Source organism: Salvia splendens, chromosome 20 (genome assembly GCF_004379255.2).
Source record: "Salvia splendens isolate huo1 chromosome 20, SspV2, whole genome shotgun sequence".
Lineage (NCBI taxonomy): Eukaryota > Viridiplantae > Streptophyta > Magnoliopsida > Lamiales > Lamiaceae > Salvia > Salvia splendens.
Window position 1 is genome coordinate 23,443,735 of NC_056051.1, and position 17,962 is coordinate 23,461,696.

General features: G+C 37.5%; 3 protein-coding genes across 6 annotated transcripts; 1 reads left to right on the top strand and 2 right to left on the bottom strand.

The window, feature by feature from the left end:
* Nucleotides 1–1,016: 1,016 nt before the first annotated feature.
* LOC121781264 lies at nt 1,017–7,619 on the top strand. 2 transcript variants are annotated; one of them, XM_042179006.1, is made up of 5 exons: nt 1,402–1,543; nt 1,903–2,006; nt 2,112–2,987; nt 3,617–4,621; nt 4,812–7,619. In XM_042179006.1, the coding sequence occupies exons 2-5, from the start codon at nt 1,904–1,906 to the stop codon at nt 7,472–7,474; spliced, it is 4,647 nt and encodes a 1,548-aa protein (XP_042034940.1). In that variant the 5' UTR covers nt 1,402–1,543; nt 1,903; the 3' UTR covers nt 7,475–7,619. The 2 variants fall into 2 exon arrangements, with proteins under 2 accessions (XP_042034939.1, XP_042034940.1); XM_042179005.1 differs by lacking the exon at nt 1,903–2,006 and having other exon boundaries at nt 1,017–1,543.
* Nucleotides 7,620–10,358: 2,739 nt separating this feature from the next.
* Nucleotides 10,359–12,905, bottom strand: LOC121782890. The gene is made up of 4 exons (XM_042180879.1): nt 12,737–12,905; nt 11,672–11,830; nt 11,289–11,582; nt 10,359–11,160 (listed from the first exon to the last, which is right to left on the bottom strand). The coding sequence occupies exons 2-4, from the start codon at nt 11,804–11,806 to the stop codon at nt 10,549–10,551; spliced, it is 1,041 nt and encodes a 346-aa protein (XP_042036813.1). The 5' UTR covers nt 11,807–11,830; nt 12,737–12,905; the 3' UTR covers nt 10,359–10,548.
* A 613-nt stretch (nt 12,906–13,518) lies between these two features.
* LOC121782644 (alpha-taxilin-like) lies at nt 13,519–17,621 on the bottom strand. Of its 3 annotated transcripts, none has more exons than XM_042180578.1 (12): nt 17,505–17,621; nt 17,125–17,391; nt 16,556–16,632; nt 16,244–16,349; nt 15,924–15,991; nt 15,558–15,635; nt 15,177–15,241; nt 14,647–14,713; nt 14,368–14,550; nt 14,135–14,191; nt 13,936–14,031; nt 13,519–13,839 (listed from the first exon to the last, which is right to left on the bottom strand). In XM_042180578.1, exons 2-12 carry the CDS (start codon nt 17,381–17,383, stop codon nt 13,708–13,710), a joined length of 1,188 nt encoding a protein of 395 aa, XP_042036512.1. In that variant the 5' UTR covers nt 17,384–17,391; nt 17,505–17,621; the 3' UTR covers nt 13,519–13,707. The 3 variants fall into 3 exon arrangements, with proteins under 3 accessions (XP_042036512.1, XP_042036511.1, XP_042036513.1); XM_042180577.1 differs by having other exon boundaries at nt 17,125–17,397; nt 17,505–17,615; XM_042180579.1 differs by lacking the exons at nt 13,519–13,839; nt 17,505–17,621 and having other exon boundaries at nt 13,966–14,057; nt 17,125–17,397.
* Nucleotides 17,622–17,962: the final 341 nt, after the last annotated feature.

The window sequence follows — 17,962 nt, forward strand, 5'->3', positions numbered from 1 at the left end:
AATATTGATAGAGACCTAACAAAATTGAGAATTTGGGCCTAAGGAAGATCCATTAAAGCAATGGGCCCATAAGAATCGAATCAACTTGTTTTTAAAATTAAAAAAAAGCGGACGCAATTCGAGAGTAAAATTGAAATATATCGTACATTGAGATCCGCTACGAGCTATATAAAAATATCAATTTGAAGCTGATTGATAATTTGACAAGGAAGGAATTTACATATATTTCCTTATAATATAATACTACCCATCTTGAAAACATAACGAAAAATGTAAATTTGTGATTACTGGGGAAAATAGGAATATATTTTATTTGGAAAGGTGCCATATACATTTTCTACACTTATTTTAGATAAATATTTCTATTCTATTTAAGCAAGGTATGATACGATGCCAATGGCACAAGCAACCTAATTAAATAATTACATAAAACATTATTCTATTCCCTTGGGAATTTATGGTGTCTCAATACTTTCTTTTTTACATGTTCCAAATTGTATTCGTCTTTTTTATTTTATTTTATTTTATTTTATTTATTTATCTTAAAATCTTCTTTTATCATTAGTACTACTAATATTTATGAACGTAAGTAAATGAAATAAAGAATAATGCATAAATTACACTTTTTAAATGTCATCGAAGTGTACTCTAGTACAAATATGACGAAAACGTCACCAATCTGTGTAAAACTACAAAGTGCAAGTATATTTTTCAAAATTTAGTCAAACAATATATTTTTGAATTTGAAAAGGGATGGAAATGAAGGATGGACTTTTCAATAACTTGGATATTTACCCCTACTATTTTTAACAAATTATAGAAGTATAAATTTCAGTTTACACGTGGAATACACCTAAAAATCGTAAGCTATTACAACTAAAATTAGAGAAAAATGAATTCGAAATTGAAGCTACTGAAACCCTAAATTTTGATTAACAAAAATAACCAATTACCGTATTTTTTATTGGATTATTTTATAATAAAATAGTACTATGTATTCTTCTCTCTCATCCCCCCCTCTCTCTCTCTCTAGTCTCTTCTCTTTTGTGCCTTATCACCTCACAGAATAAACTATTCTCACACAAAATTTCTTCCCTCTTCTCCCCGCCTCCAAAAACAAGCAAAAGAGGATAAATTCGCCGCCCCCATATTCACAGCTCTCTCAATTTCTAAGCTTTCTTGTAGTCCCAGTGTTTCGGCTCCACCTCCAGTTGATGCCCATTTGTTAAATTGAGGGGGATTTTTTGAGATTGGAACGACGCCGCGTGAAGAGAAGCAGCCACCGCCGCCGCTGAAGTAGTGAATCAGTCGATTTTCATGCCGCCGGAGCCATTGCCTTGGGATCGAAGGGATTTTCGGAAGCACGACAGATCCGTCTCTGCCGTCGTCGGAGGGTTGGGCCGCGGCGGGATTCAAAAATGGAGGGACCAGCACCAGCAGCAGCCGCCGCCGTACCGCAACCACCACGCTCCGCCTCCATATCATCATCATCATCATCAGCAGCAGCAGCAGCAGCGGTGCTATTCTGATTTCCGCTCCCCTGGTGAGTAAACAATGAGAAAATATCAGAAAAAGATCCAATCTTTTTTTATTTTATTTTTAGGGTTTTTGAAATTACTGTGTAGGTGCAAAAGTAGAGTGTTTTTTAAATTAGAAATTTTGTGTTTTAGTGTAATTAACCCTGGAATAGTGCTTACTTAAAATTGTGTTAGGTTGTTGTCTGTCAAAGACGTTTTGGTTTGGGGGTTGAAAGTGGGTTTTGCTGATTTCCAGTTATGGAAGATGGAAGCTTTAATAGGATTAGGTTGTTGTGGAGATACTTTTGCTCGTGTTTAATTCCTAAAATGCCTTTTGTAGTTAGAGACATGTGCACCGGCTTATTTACCATTGTTTTGTTTTCAGGATGTATTTATGTTGTGTGGGATTCAGTTTGATAGGAAAGAAAGAGAAAAATAAAACTTTTGTTGGTTTCGTTTTGGTTTTACTTTTCATTGATAAAGAGCGTGGTAAGTTGCCTAGATAGCATTCTCATCTTTATTTTTTAGCTAAGGAATGCTGTTTTTTCTTTTGCTGATTCCCTTTCTCCTTGGGTGTGTTTTCATTTGCTAAAGGCCAGAGCAAGCAGGGTGGTTGGTCTATGTATTCTGGTGATCCTGGTCAAGGTGTTGCGCCTATCGGTTCTCGGTTTGATAGAAATTTGGAAAATGAACGCAGCCAAACCTTTAGCTCCCACGGTAATGGAAGGTATTATAAGAATAATAGGGGTTCCTTTACTCGGAAAGAGTGGAAAGGTCCCTCTTGGGAAGCTGCTGCACCACATAATTCAACTGGAGAAACTATCACTGAAGTAAACAACCTGAGGCCCATAGAATACACCCAACCATGCCACAATAGCAGCAGCAGAAGTGACAGGGTCTCTCATGCCCCGCTTGATTCTGTAAGTGTATCAGATCAATCCCAAACTGAATCTCTCGTGAAGGAGAAAGTGGATAAAATTACTGATGAGACGACTGGTAAAGGTCAAGAATCTGAAAAAGAGAACTGCTTGGGATCAGTAGAGTTGAAACCTCTAAAGTGGAGCCAGGTGGGCAGTACATGTATCAATCATTCTACTAGCTCAAAGAGTCTAGGGCAGGATTCTATTGAGGTGCTGACTGAAGTGCAGCTGAAGAATGCAATTCCCAGCAAGTCTCTTACTGTAGATGTTTCTTGTGATAGATCAAATAGTCCCACCCAATCTGAAGATACTGGATCTAGGAAAAAAAGGCGCCTTGGTTGGGGTGAGGGACTGGCGAAGTATGAGAAGAAGAAAGTCGATCGCCCTGAAGATGGTACTACCAAAAGCGAATCCTCTATTAGTGCCATTAGTACAGAATCACCGCAGTCTCAATCCGTCAACCTGGTTGAGAAGAGTGCAAGAGTTGAAAGATTATTGGAGTGTGCCTCACCTGCTACTCCATCTTCGGTTGCTTGTAGTTATTCACCAGGTAATATATGGTTCACCATTGAGCATCTTACTTCCTCTGTTTCTTAACTATATTGTGGAAACTGATTGCCTTATGTGTATCTTGTCCCACCTTAGATGGAAAAAGAGCGATTAGGATTGTTATTGTGCTTTGCAGCTTATTTCTTTTGAGATTCTTGCATTGTAGTTGTCGTTGCTCCCTCCCCTGTTTTATTCTGTCAATAAATTCTTTATATCTATTCTTTAATAATCATCCTAAACTGCAGCCACGTCCCTGTCAGTCTTTCTTAATATGATTTCCTTAACTTTAATTAACTGGAAGCAATGGCATTGATGCTCTGTTGCACAGTTTGTTGGCTGAACATGATCTTAATGAACGATATGCATACGCCTTGTTGCCAATTTTTTTAGCTTTTATAATATGGAAAATAGTTAATGTTTCTATATGCAAGTCAGTCATTATTAGTACAACTAGGGATTATGTTTTTTATCCTCTTGCCCTGGATTATAATATGAAATTCCTCACTCAGTGAACTTGTTTTTCGATGCTTTATTGGAACTTAGTTCGTTCATATTATTCATCAAAATTTTAGTGTATCATTTATGTCTATAAGTTTCTCCTAACCTACTGCTATTTCTTCCGCGGAATAGATGTTCTCGAAGAAAAATCTGCTAAGGAGGAAAATTTGGATTGTGATGCTACGAATGTAAGCTGTTCTCCCAGTATTGCATCCCCGTCACACTATGCTGGTTCACCTATTAACTTACAAAATTTGGAGCTTGAATCCATTACGAATTTGAGCTCTTTGATAAATGAATTGCTACAGCCCAATGATCCATGTTCTGCAGAAAATGGTGATACTCAAAGGATGTCCATGAATAAGTTGTTGGTATGGAAGGTAGATGTATTAAAAGCACTTGAAATTACAGAATCTGAGATAGAGTCTCTTGAAATGGAAATGAAGTCGTCTATATCTCACCCAGCCGGTCCCAGGACATCGGTTGGAGAGCAGCAATCAAAACCTTGTGAATTGCTAGATACTGCTTCCAGATATGGTGTTGGGCATGCTGTGTCAAAAGATGTGGATATGGATAGCCCAGGCAGTGCTACGTCGAAATTTGTGGATGTGCCTGCCATCATTTTACCTGAGAAAGAAGAATTGCCAGAAGATTCTAGAAATGTGGACGTGGACAAACCTTGCAACTTGGATGCGAAATGTTTGAAGAATGTTTTCAGTTCTCCTGAAAGCCATGGGTATATCAGTAGTAATGTACTTACTAGGAATACTAGTCGCGAGGATCACGGCGTGGGCAATATTTGGGGCGCAATACTCTCTTCCAATAGGGATGCTGCCAGCCGAGCTTTGGAGGAGTTAAATAAGTTACTGCCCAAACAGTGCTGTTTTGATGGTTCTGTTGATTGTTTCTTCTCTTCTATGCCAAGGAATTCCTCTGCAGTTAAGGAAAGATTTCTAAAGGCGAAGCAATTTCTCCAGTTCAAGGAGAAGGTTTTGGTCCTCAAGTTTAAGGTATTTCAGCATTTCTGGAAGGAAGGCCAAGTAGTTTCTATCAAGACACTTCGAGGGAAAACTCGTAAGAAGTTTGATCCAAGTCGAAATGGCCAAAAAAGACATCGTTCTCGAGTTTCTTCTTATGGTAAGCTTATTGCTTTATATCTTTTCTGTCTATTATAACAAATGGGTGACTATGGGAGCATGCTGTTACTTTGAAACCCATATTTGCCTCCCTGTTTTATGATCTTTCAGATCTTTAAGAATCTCAAGTTTGTTGAGTGTATGTATACTTGTTTCCGATGTTTAATTACTTGTCTGGAAATGTTTTGCAGCTGGAGGTTTTCAAACTGTTCCTGCCGATGAAGTGATCGACTATGTGAACAATTTGCTTTCACAGTTGGCATTCAAACCCAATAGGAATACTCTGAAGATGCCAGCTTTGATTTTGGACAAGAACGTGAAGATGTCAAGGTTTATCACAAACAATGGTCTTGTTGAAGATCCTTTTACTGTTGAAAAAGAAAGGTCTATCATTAACCCATGGGCAACTGAAGAGAGTGAAATTTTTATCAAAAAGCTTGCTGCCTTCGGGAAGGATTTCAGGAAGATAGCATCTTTTCTGGATCATAAAACCGTGGCAGATTGCATCGAGTTCTATTACAAAAATCACAAGTCAAAATGGTTTGAGGAAGCTAGAAAGAATTCTGGCTTCATCAAGCAAAGAAAATCCCAAACAACAAATTACCTTGTTGGTTCGGGGAAAAGAAGGAATCGCGAGTTCAATGCTGCTTCCCTTGATATGTTGGGTGCAGCTTCTGAGATTGTGGCTAACATTGATAAGGGCATGGATGTTCGGCAGAAATGTGTATCAAGATCCTCTTTTGGTGGTGCATCTAGTTCTTGCGGCCCCCCTAGGGTTGTTGATCATCTGTTGAAGGGGTCTGACAGTAAGGATATGGACAACAGCAATATGGAGACAGAAGCTGCTGATGTGTTAGCTGGCATTTGTGGCTCCTTATCACCTGAGACTACGAGTTCTTCCATCACAAGTTCTGTTGACCTTGGTGACGGTTACAAAGATATGAGCTGTCCACGAATCTGTCCGTCTGTAAAAGGGCCTTTGACCCCTGAGGTCACTGAGGATGTTGATAGTGAGTGCTCGGATGAGAGTTGCGGCGAAATGAATTCAACTGATTGGTCAGATGAGGAGAAATCCATCTTCATTAGGGCCGTGTCATCTCATGGGAAAGATTTTCGTATGGTCTCTCATTGTGTCCGAACAAAATCTGCCAATCAGTGCAAGGTGTTCTTTAGTAAGGCTAGAAAGTCCCTTGGGTTAGATATGGTTCAGCTTGGCTCTGGAGCTGCATCAGGTGATGTTGATGAAGGTGGTAGTGACATCGAAGATGATTGTAATATGGGGACTTACATGGGCACTGGCAACAACAGCTCAGAATACGAGACAAAGGAGACTTCCCCACCACATCCCATGAAGTCGGATCATGAATCTGAGATTGTGGATATAGCTCCTGAATTTAAAACATTCGAAGGGAATAAAGGACAATGCCCTCTTGATTCTACTGCTAATGAACTGGTTCTAGAGAATTCAATTTTAGTTGCTCGTGGGGATGATAAGCCAGTTACAGAAGTCCAATATCCTCAAACTACAGCTGTTGCCTTGAATATGGAGTCCAGACGAGGGGCTGAAGAAGAAGTTCCAGACTGGCCAAATGAGGCTGAGAAGGGGGCTTTAGTTAAGTTCTCGAATGGTAATTGTGCTGAAGAAAAACAATGTCACGTACCTGTTTTGCCCAAAGTTCATTTATCTGATTCTACCGATGTTAATGACACAAGCCATGAAACATGCTGGAAGAAATCTGAGCTTTCTCATGCCTCTGTTGATATGCATTCTTCTACACAAACTTGTCAGAAGTCCAATACCCCAAAGGAGGCCAATGTTGGAATGTGTTCTGCTGAAAAATCTAGGGTCAGCTCATTGCCACAGAATGGCCGCTTAGCATCCGTGGCTTCAACAGCAATATTTTCAGTTCCTATCAAATACAGTGATACTCCAAACCGCAACGCTTTACTGCCTGTTGAGGCTGATGGGAATGATGGAACACATCTTTCTAGCTACTCGTTGGGATCTCCCCAGATTCTCCAGGGGTACCCCCTTTCCTTGCAGACTATGAAAGGGACAAAGAGGGATGTCAGCTCTGCTCGTCATGGTGAACATTCGAATTCAGATTGGCATACAGATTTCTCACTTCAGAAGTGCAAGGAAGCAAGGCAGAATGATGTCTCGTTTCCACCTCTGGAACGAGTCAGGGATCGTTCAACACCACCGCAATCAAGCTGCTCATCTGCTGGTGACAACAATCCTCCGAGAAAAGGTGATGTGAAATTGTTTGGTAAGATCTTGTCATCTTCCCTGCAGAAACCCGTTGAACAAGCTGATGAGAATAGCAGCAGCCAGAATCAAAGACTCAAACTCATATCCGAGCAGAAGGATTCTGCCCAGTCAAAGTTCGACTGCAATGGCTATGCTCCCCCTGAGAAAATACCCGCTAGGAGATTCACACTTTGGGATGGAAACAGGATACAGACAACACCGGTCCCTCCCATACTGGATTCTGCTCGCCTACTGGCCAAATACCCCTCTGCATTTAGCAATTTCGTTCCATCTTCGTTGCATGGCCCCGTTGATGGCACGTCTGTTCTCCAAAGAAGAGAGATGAGCAGTAGCATTGGTGTGAAGCAGGTACAAGATGATACGCTGGCTGAAATGCAGAGAAGAAACACACTCAATGCAGCTGCAGGAACGTCGTCGGGTGTTGGCATTGCTGGACAAGGAAGTATGGTGTTTGGACGTGAGTATCCTAGCCTTACAGATCCAGTGGCAGCCATCAAAATGCACTATGCTAGGATGCAGTCAGGTAACATCGTCTTCGACACCGATGGTAGACGGATTAACAGTAGGGATGTAGGCAGGTAGTAGAAACACTTGCGATCCATACTTTCTTCTTTTTTGCTCGCATTGTATAATAGTTTTTGACATTTGTATTTGTAGCTTTACTATTGCTTCTGTCTTTGTTTCATCTGATCAAATACTACAGTAATTTAATCCAAATTTTGTTCTACTCTGACAACATATCAAGAATGTTTGGCTAGTAGGAGAGATTAAGTATGTTGATTTTCACTATACCGAGAAATGATTCAACTAGTATGGGAGTAATAGATATAGTTTTATTGTCGTAGAGTTTGTATAATTAGGTTTCCTCTTGTATGTAATCGTTTAAGATTAGATGAAACCTACCTCGGTAATCTGCATATATAAATATATGAGTCTCTACACTTTCTGATACTCCCTCCGTCCCGCACTACTTGCACTTATTTTCTTTCTGGGCGTCCCAAGTTATTTGCACTCTTTTCATTTTTAGTAACAATTTATACCTACAGCAGTAATTGTTGACTTTGTCTATCACTCCTTCCTTAATCTCCGTGCCCAAAAGGAAAGGTGCGAGTAGTGCGGGACGGAGGGAGTACAATACACTTCTCTCCAATACAAGTTTTATTTTGCTTCTAATACTCCTGTAATTTTAAATTTGAATTATTTAGCATCTTTCAAATCAAGATAAGCATTTGACTTTTAAGGGTAGTTAGGTGAGTTGCATGTGATGTGTTGACTAGCAGATTTGTATGGGGTTAGGACATCAAACTGTGACCTGTCCCATCAATTCTTACTTAAACAACTCACTCTCTCTCACTATTGCAAACAGCCAAACAGTATACTTTTAGTTACATCAGAAACAGCTAATCAATCAAGGACAGGAGCCAAGTTCACGGTGGACTAGGCATGCACACGGTTCAAAAACTGCCGGTTCAGGTTCCTGCCGGTTCCGGTTGCATGCACACGGTTCAAAAACCGCCAGTTTCGGTTCGCGGTTTCGGTCGGTTCCGAACCGAAACTGGCGGTTCACGGTTCAAAATTTCATTGAACCTGAACCGGTCCGCCAAGGTTCTAGGCAGTTCCAGTTCCGGTTAAAAAACCGGCGGTTCATGGGGCGGTTTAAAACTGCCGGTTTTCAACCGAAACCGCCGGTTCCGAGCCAGTTTGGCGGTTCAATTTTTTTTCCGTTTTAGTCTTTGTTTCAACGAGACTAAAATTCACAACTTATAAGTCACTTAATGTTGGACTTGAGCCTTTGAGTTGAAAGAGAGTGTATTGGATGATTCTCTTTTATAGCTACATGTTCTTAGATGTGTTGTTCTTTCTTTCAATGTAGGATAAAAGTCATTATTTGTAACTACATGATAGATTTACATCATCTTTGTTTATATCTCGACTATCTTCTATTATTATAATTTAACAACAAATATTATATAAAGTATTATTGTTTAATTCTTTATCATTATCGATTTATTTGTGTATAAGTTTATGTATATGTTAACTAATATATACCATTATATACAATAAGAGAATAATTATTACAAATTGTATTAATCTAGCAATAGCTATTATATGAATAATTATTTATCTTTATACAAATCATATTACTCAATAATTGTTTATTCTTATTAATCAAGAATATATTCACAAATAATAATTTTATTTATATAAATTATACTACATCTATTAGAATAATAGCTATTATACAAAATCATACTATTAGTCTACTACTAATATATAAATATATAAACTATATTATACCGTTATACAAATCATTCTTTAGTGATCTATTTTTATCATTATTATACAAATTATATTAATTGTTATTTTTTCACATTTTAATCAATATATTGAGAAAAATTAGCAACATACTTACATTTAAATCCAATTATTTGAACACGTCCACATTTTATAAATATACAAATTATGAGCAACATGCAACATTCAAATTTAATTAAACTATTCAAAGTTTCAAACTAAACTATTCTTGATACTATTATTATCTATAAATTTGTCTTAGAAAAATAATAATAACAAAAATAAAGATAAAGTTAGTGAATAATAAAATGTAGTAGTAAAAAATAAAGAAAAGTAGAAAACAAAAGAAAGTTTTGTATCCCATATTGGAAAAAGATGAATGAATGATCTAAACATATAGTTATAAAAGAAAATACTTCAACATATTTTGTCCCACATTGAAAATGAAACACAAAATATTCAAGGATGTCTCTATAAAGTGAAACAACCAAGAATGGTTTCTTATAATTATAAAAAGTGAGCACATTTAAATCCAATTATTATTTGAACACATCCATATTCTTTAAATATATAAATTATGAGCAACATGCAACATTCAAATTTAATTAAACTATTCTATTTGATACTATTATTATCTATAAATTTGTCTTAGAAAAAGAATCATGACAAAAATAAAGATAAAATTAGTGAATGATAAAATATAGTAAAAAAATAAAGAAAAGTAGAAGACAAAAGAAAGTTTTGTATCCCACATTGGAAAAAAATGAATGAATGATCTAAACATGTAGTCATAAGAGAAAATATTTCAACATATTTGTCCCACATTAAAAGTGAAACACAAAATATTTAAGGATGTGTCTATAAAATAGAAACAACCAAGAATGGTTCTTAGAATTAATAGGCCCAACAAATAAATATTAGCAATTATTTATTCTTGTATTTATTTATTTGTGAAAATGGATTCTTAAACATAAAAATTGATTTTTATAAATAATAAATATATATTTTTTAAATATTATTTGAACCACTGGTTCCGGTTCCTGAAATTCTTGAACATGAACCGGCCCGCATGAACCGTCGAACTGTTTGCCGGTTCGGAACCACCGCGAACCGCCGGTTCACATGAATTATTTTACAATTGAACAGGCAAATTAAGAGGGCAAAAAGAATCTCTCAATCAACACATGCATAAACATAAAAATGCCTCAGTTATAATATTAGTACAAAGTTCTCTTTATTCTAACATTTATTACACCAATTTTTCTGGAGGACTTTTGTGGTATATAAAAACAACAAGAATAGAAGCTCACTTTTGCATATAACTAGACCTGCAACACAACCAAGAATAGAGTAACCCAAGATCAGCAGAAAACCTCAGGTGGGGATGAGGTAACAGGAACTTGCAGAGAATTTGAACTCCAAGCTGCGTTTTCCCGGCATTTAATCCCAGTAACGTCTGGCCCAATGACTGAAGTTTCAGCGAATTCCAATTTCCTCGCATCAGCAGCTGTCTTGAGCCGGTACCTCTCCGCCCTTGACCCGATCACCTGCCCTAAAATAGATGCCGCTATGGTGAATGCCATGGCTGCCTTTGGCATCAGCACCGATTTCCTGAGCATGCCTATGAACGGCACAGCAGCATGGACAGCAACAAACCACGATGGCGAGAATTTTTCAGTGTGTTCCCTCCATATTCCTAGAGGTACATTAGCTGCCATTCCCAGAAGTCCGATGGCGAGCACTTTTGCAGGTAGGGGCTGCGGCCTAAGGTTTTTGGCGAAAGCAGTTTTTGCTAGAGCGCTCCTGGCAGCCACAATTGCAGGAGGGCACCTATACTTCATGCCAGGAGGGGGCTGAAGGGCCTTTGCTACAAGAGGAAGCACACTACTCACGGCCCGATAGGACTTTGCAATGGGGCAGTTCCCTTTTTGCAACCAATCATCGCCCATTGCTTCATGGTCAGATTTCTCTCCCTGGATTCACACATAAACATCTTTAACTATTGCATGTCAAGATTATTTATAGGCAGACAAAGTATAGCCAATAAGATGATTATTTCAGAATATGAAATGAGCTGCATAGCGAAAGGAGCAAATTTTACCTTTGAAGAAGATTTCTTTTTTGAGGGTTTCGGTTTCTTGCTGTTCTTCCCCCACTTTTCGAGGAAAGCATCGAAACCAAAAGCCCCCCCTGCTCCAAAACCAGAGAGGCTAATGGTGGCTGCTTTAGCTGCCAAGGGGTTGAATTGAGCTGGTGATGGTTCGGGCTGAGACTTCGGAGTCGGAAGAAATGACCTGCCGGAAAGTGGAACAACACCATTTTGCCCATGGAAGAGCCTAAATGCCATATCAAAATTGGGACCGTCCTCAAATATGGGACCCTTTCCGTCCCGCGCCTAATATGAGCAAGACAGCGGAGAAAAGGGCATCTATTAGATAATGATATGGGCAAACATGGAAAGTGAAACAGAGGCATATGACTTACAGGAATAGGGAAAGCCATCGATGATGTGAAGGAGAAGTTAGTTGGTTCATTGATGTTCCTCAGAAATGGACACCTAAAAATGCCCTGGTCAAAATTTGAAGATCCCTCGTTCGAGTTTCCAAAGAAAAAATCCATTCTAGAAATGCAATGATCTGCAACCTGAAACAATCATAAAGCACTAAAAAAGATGAATCCTGAAGCAAGATGTTGATTGCTGCAAAAACTGTGATATCCATAGCAGAGAGCATGAAAAGAACAACTTATTGGCTCCAAAAGAAGGATCACCACATTGCAGTCTAATCGGGTACCTATTCCTTATGGGGGCATCTTTTGAGGATGAAAACCCCAATTGCAAAATAATTACCAATCAATAACCAAGTAGGTATCTGGGATGAATCCAAAACTCACAGAACAACCAAACACCTCATTACTCAACCAAAATGATGACAGATGAATTCCGAAAATCCATATTTCCAAGAATCACAAACAAAACTCAGGCATAATGAGAAGGTTCTGCGAAGTACAAATAATCCACTACCTACACCTAGAGCTTGTATACACCATAACTGAAATAACTGCTTCTAAACTTCAATTTCTCAGCAAAATATGTGTCCAATGACGATTAGTCCAATTGTCCTCACCAATTGCAAAATATTAATCCTAACACCATCCAATTGAACTAGATTCTTAGACACATCTCAGTTAAATCAAACATCATTATATATAATCTCAGCTCAACCCAAAAAAAGCCTTCTTCTAATTTTCTACAAGGCTATTCAATCTACCTAAACAGAAACAAATTATTGCTTAAATCACCCCAAAAACTTAGAATAGTGGCAAAACAAACATATTAAGAAGTTCAACAAGAGAAAACCAATTATGACAAGATAGAAATTTCCTGTTCATTGACTAGAAAAGAACACATTAAACACATACACGAGTTTCAGAAAATGATCAATCATGATTCGATTCAAAGAGCCACCAAAACAACCAACGATTTAGAACTCGATGACATCAAATTGTAATTGGAAAGGAAAGCATCAAAACGAAAGACGAGATCACTACCTTTAAAAATACAACAAGCTAGCGACGTAACGCCACACAATAAAAAACCCTCGAGCAAAAACGGATCTTTAGAGAGGGGAAAGAGGGATTGCGGAATTTGGAGTGGATGAGGACGGAAGAGAGGAGATATGGACAAGTCGTACAAAAGCTGGTACTTTTTCAGAGGGAAGAAGCAAACGACGTCGTAGGGGCTTAACTACTCCACACGCCAAATTGAATTAACTCTAAAAATAAAAATTCAGAATTTAATTTTTTGTTGGATTCGGAAAATAGTTGGTAACAGTTTCTTGAAGTGTTTTTGGTCACCCACTCCTTAGGTGGGTGGTTGTCAAATCTGATACAATATGAATAATTGATTTGATATATTTTTATGGAAAGTTAATAAGTAAAATGCTTTATTACAATTATATATCTGACCTTACAGAGCAACAAATTAAAATTCTTAAACCCATGAATTAATCATGATAAAGGGCTGTCATTGGGTCATAATTTTTACAATAACAAGGTTCTAATTTGAACTGTCTTATATACACTTCTATTATTACATGGTGTGTCTCAAGAAATAGTTTATTTTTCCCAATTAAAAGATAATGAGCCTCATTTGTGGTTTAGTCAGATGTAGGTGGTGTAAAGAAAAATGGACAAAAAAACACTTGCCAAGAGCAAGTTATTGAGTTAAAATCAAAACAAATCAAATCAAATCAAATCAAATCAAATCAAATCAAATCAAATCATTCACAAAGCATAGTATGTGGGTGCAGGCACAATTTTGAAGGATGCAATTAATAAGAAACGATAATTGATGTTGCAACATAACAATATACAAGGGATATGCAATCTGAGACACCAAAAGCTCACTCAACTCAGCCAACAAAATTTGTTAGGACAACCTTAAATTGGCATGTTTTAACAACACCAACACTTTGGAATACATGTCTTAGTTTATACCACTCCACTCCAAACAGCTGAGTTCATAGAACAATATCTGAGCTATTGCTTGCAACTGAACTTGTCTTCCTCTCTGCTTGGAGGGATCGACACAGCAATTCCAGTTTGTCCTTCTGATTTCTCGTTTTCTCCAGTTGTTTCTTCAGGAGTTCACGCTGCTCAGGAGGGGTAAACAGACATTTTAAGTTAGTTCATGTCATAAAGAATGAAGACGAAAGAGTTTTTTTTGGACAGCTAGTTGTAGTTCATACCTCGTTAGCCAGTTCGATTAGGGTGATATCTGATTTCTCGCTTTTGCTCTTCATGAAGGTATTTTCCTTCTTGAGGTCCTTTATTGATTTCGCCATCTAGTTTTACCAACACATATTCACATCTATATTAGGAAAAGGAACAGATATGAGCTAAATAGAAGAAAATAATTGGGAAATAAGATGTCATGACACTCTCTACCTTCTCGATTTCTTGCTTAAACGTTTCAAAAACCTCGTTACTCTTCAATAATGCTTCCTGGTAAACATGAATTAGAAAGTGGGAAAAAGGAAACCACGTTAGAGAGAAAGAAGCATAATGAACTAGCCAAAGGCCTAGATAGCAATTCAGGATAGTTACGATATTGAAAGTGACATGCAAGGCACAGACATACACACACGAACACATTATAGTTACAGATTACAAGGGCCTACCTGGAACTGTTGGAACTTTTCGCCATCTGCTGTTAACTGCAACCGCAAATTCTTTTCGGTTCCTAAGAGTTGGGCCACTTGTTCAGCGTAGAGTTTCATTTGAGCTTGCTCCTGCTTCAATTTCTCTTCTTGTTGCTGAAGTTTCAGATCAGAAAGCTGAAGTTCAAGTGCTTTCTGTTTTAGCTGCAAAGCCAGATGAAGGATTCCAATTTCAGCTCAACGGGAGAACACATAAAATTAGTTTGTACACGCATAATTCCTTATACTTGGATGTGGTACCTGCTGTGCATGTTGCTGCTCGGAAAGAGTATATTGCTCGACAAGTTGTTTTAACTTGATCTTCAACCTGAAGTTAGAGAATTTTGTGCATGAAAGGAACTGGTGCGAATAAAGCAAGACGTTAAATGCAACTATTTTTGCAAATTCTGAGACACCTTCTAAACCTAAGCTATCGGATTCAACTGAGAACAGAGAGAGTAGGTCCAGGGACTAGTCAATTAATTGGCTTCATAGTAAAACAATAAGAAAGCACTAAATAAGTTTGCTAGTTTTGAACTGACGAATGCAATCATGTAAGCATCTCGGTTGAGCATACAACCACATTTATGAAACAGAGAATGGGTGCCATCAAAGATATAAAGGGTTTGTATACACATCTTCTGTAATCAACTAGAAATGTAAACTTCATGCTCTTCATTTCATCCCACAGAAGCTAGAAACAATGCCCCCGATGTTTTATACTCACACAGGCAATAATGAAAAAAGTTCTAAAATGTCAAGATAAACTAAAGCCCTTGATTTGGTCTTACATTTCGTTCTCTTTTAGCTGAGCTATGCACTCATCTTTCTGTTCCTCCAGCTTACAGCTTACTTCCTACAACAAAGAAGCAAAACATAAACATAAGTATAGAAAAAGGAATCACAGTTAGCATTTTTTGAGCTTGAACTCCTTATATATATGGAGTAACGAGTTATGAGGTCTACAAGAAATAAGAGCTACCTAATTTCAACAAACAATTCAGCGGACCAAGTTGTAAGGAAAAGTTTCTAAGAATTACTAAGAAAATTCTTGCTAGTTGTCAGTTGCTGTTTCTGGCTTGACAACCAAGAATCTTTTAAACATGCAATAAAGTGATGAGCATCGAACAGTAAACAGGAGCATATACAATATATCAAACAAATATAAGAACCTTAATTGCATCTTGGAACTTATTTGACAAATCTAATCTCAAATTCTGTCCGTCGTTTGACACTCTTTTGCACTCATCCTGAAACAAGCAAACAGCAAGTGATTAGAAGGGCAAACTAATATCAATAATCAATATTTCAGACATAGATCAGGAAGATATGGAGTTAGCAGTCAAGGGTATCATCATTCCAGACATTTTCCGCAAGAAAGTTCTAGACTGGCCAAAAAATGAGGCATAAGAAACAAGAGGTCTTAGAAAATTTTCTGACAACATGTGACTATTGATCATATGGATCTAAACTTCGGTCTGAAAAAAAACAGAAATGGTGTTGGCTGAGTAGATGATCTGAGAAATCCAAGAAAATACCATTAACATTTTATTTTGACGTTGCAGCTCCCGACACAGTGACTCAAGTTTATCTCTAACAGCAACAGCTGCAGATAAGAAAAACACATAGAAATTAGCAAATAAGTAAAAGCACTGTACTGCACGGCTTATCCCCAATTAAAGCAAATATATGACGTTACTAGATAGTAGACGAAGATGGAGATGTATACATAAAAACTACAGAGTTACAAGGTTGAATTGTAAATAAAAGATTTGGGATACAAAAATATTGTCTACAGAGTGATATGAACTAAATTACTAGTAAAACATATTAGAAGGTATAAACTACAGCAACCAACCGGAATCTCTTTCAGTAAGGACTTGTTGAAACTTCAAAGTAAACTCCAAATATTCCTTCTCAGATTTGAAGGTACGTTTAATTTTGCGCTTGACTTCAGGAGCTTCCTGATGGAATGAATCAGAGAAAATCAGAAAATTACGAGCAAAAATGGATTTAATGCAATTTTCAAAGAAACCTTTAAACTATTGTTCACTTTCTCTCAAAGGGTCCCTGAAGGACGATAAGATATACCAATAACCAAAGTAATTAAAGTTCTACAATAGTTACATAGAAGGGCACAATTTATTCAAGATGAATCCATTATGGATACCTTTTTGTTGTTTTCAGTAGTTCCAGTCCCAGCAATCTCCACTGAGGTAACTGTGTGCGCCTGAGCATCTTCAACAGCTGCAAAAACGGTGAGTAGCTTAGATTTAGCAAAGTAGTGAAAAAAGCAAAAGAAAATCTAGAGCAGTATGTAGTCAAAAACCATCACCAACAGAAACAAAACCAGCTATACGAGCATATTTTATTGTATTAATCAAGAACGCATAAATCTGTTCCGGCACCAATGTAATTAGGAAACAAGTTGAAACTGCACTTAAGCTATCACGGCATTTTTTTTGAAGACCATATATCATATGCCAGAAGCAAGTATCAAACTGTTGATCAATGAAACCCTCTCTTTCATGGTGTAAACAGCATCACTGAACATCAAGAATTACCCCTTTTCATTTACAGCATCAAGAATCCATTAACATACATCATATATAATATATAAAGAGCATAAATAACAACACCTCCCAAATATGGACGAAGAATTCCACTAAAATCACAAACCAAACAAAGAGAAGCTAGCATCTTTTTACAACACACCAAACTAAAAATAAAAAACATTACATTTGTCCTTGGCATTCACATCGCCTTGAGCTGCAGCCGCTGATTGAGTTTGATCCGCCACGTGCTCGACCAATTTACCCAATGAGGAACCGCCATCTTCTATCACAACTTCGGGGCGCGAGCCGGGCTCCAGCAGCTTCTCCTCCTTGTAATCTACCTCTTCTTCCGCCGTAGAGGATTCGACAAACCCATCAGGAAGCGAGTCGGCTTCTGGGAGCTGATTCGCCTCCGGATTCTGGCTCGGGTTAGGGTCTCCCATTTCTGCACCTACAACTTCAAGAAACACGAAAGATTTGATTTTTATGCTTACATTTTTGTTTGATTAAGGTTTTAAAACACATGGAAACGATGTTGATAGGTAGATAGATAGAGAGGCTTACAGATACGAGGTCTCAGCTTTGCAAAATGACTCAAATGGAGAGAGGTATATTAATGGAGAGAGAGAGAGAAGAAATACACTCAAGAGTGCTGCAAAAAAATGAAATTCTAAGTACAAGCAATGATGCAAAGTGTACATTTGGAAAGTAATTAAATTGTATTTTTGTATTTTTGTGAAAGAGTGATTAAAATTTAATTGAGTTCATCATGGTCTTTTGGTTAAGTCATGTATTGGTATTTAACATTGTTCCTTCAAAAGTTAAAGTACTACTACTATTACAATAGTATTGGATATTTATAAATAATCTAAACAAATTATGTGTTTTATTTAAACCAAAACTTAAATTTACCAAAATATATTACTCCACAATTTGAGTGACAAAATTTAAATAATTTAAGAATGATGAAATACAGTATTACTATTAGACATGATTCTGAAAACAGAAAAAAATGCATACAT

What these genes read in the sequence shown, in the direction of transcription:
- LOC121781264 (XM_042179005.1), top strand. Translation starts at nt 1,318, where the DNA reads ATGCCGCCGGAGCCATTGCCTTGGGATCGAAGGGATTTTCGGAAGCAC. An exon ending in TTCTGATTTCCGCTCCCCTG is followed by an intron (nt 1,544 to 2,111) that starts GTGAGTAAACAA and finishes CATTTGCTAAAG; the next exon opens with GCCAGAGCAAGCAGGGTGGT. An exon ending in TGCTTGTAGTTATTCACCAG is followed by an intron (nt 2,988 to 3,616) that starts GTAATATATGGT and finishes TCCGCGGAATAG; the next exon opens with ATGTTCTCGAAGAAAAATCT.
- LOC121782890 (XM_042180879.1), bottom strand. Translation starts at nt 11,806, where the DNA reads ATGGATTTTTTCTTTGGAAACTCGAACGAGGGATCTTCAAATTTTGAC. An exon ending in CGATGGCTTTCCCTATTCCT is followed by an intron (nt 11,583 to 11,671) that starts GTAAGTCATATG and finishes TGCTCATATTAG; the next exon opens with GCGCGGGACGGAAAGGGTCC. An exon ending in AAAAGAAATCTTCTTCAAAG is followed by an intron (nt 11,161 to 11,288) that starts GTAAAATTTGCT and finishes GTGTGAATCCAG; the next exon opens with GGAGAGAAATCTGACCATGA.
- LOC121782644 (XM_042180578.1), bottom strand. Translation starts at nt 17,383, where the DNA reads ATGGGAGACCCTAACCCGAGCCAGAATCCGGAGGCGAATCAGCTCCCA. An exon ending in CTACTGAAAACAACAAAAAG is followed by an intron (nt 16,350 to 16,555) that starts GTATCCATAATG and finishes TCATTCCATCAG; the next exon opens with GAAGCTCCTGAAGTCAAGCG. An exon ending in AGCAGCAACATGCACAGCAG is followed by an intron (nt 14,551 to 14,646) that starts GTACCACATCCA and finishes CTGGCTTTGCAG; the next exon opens with CTAAAACAGAAAGCACTTGA.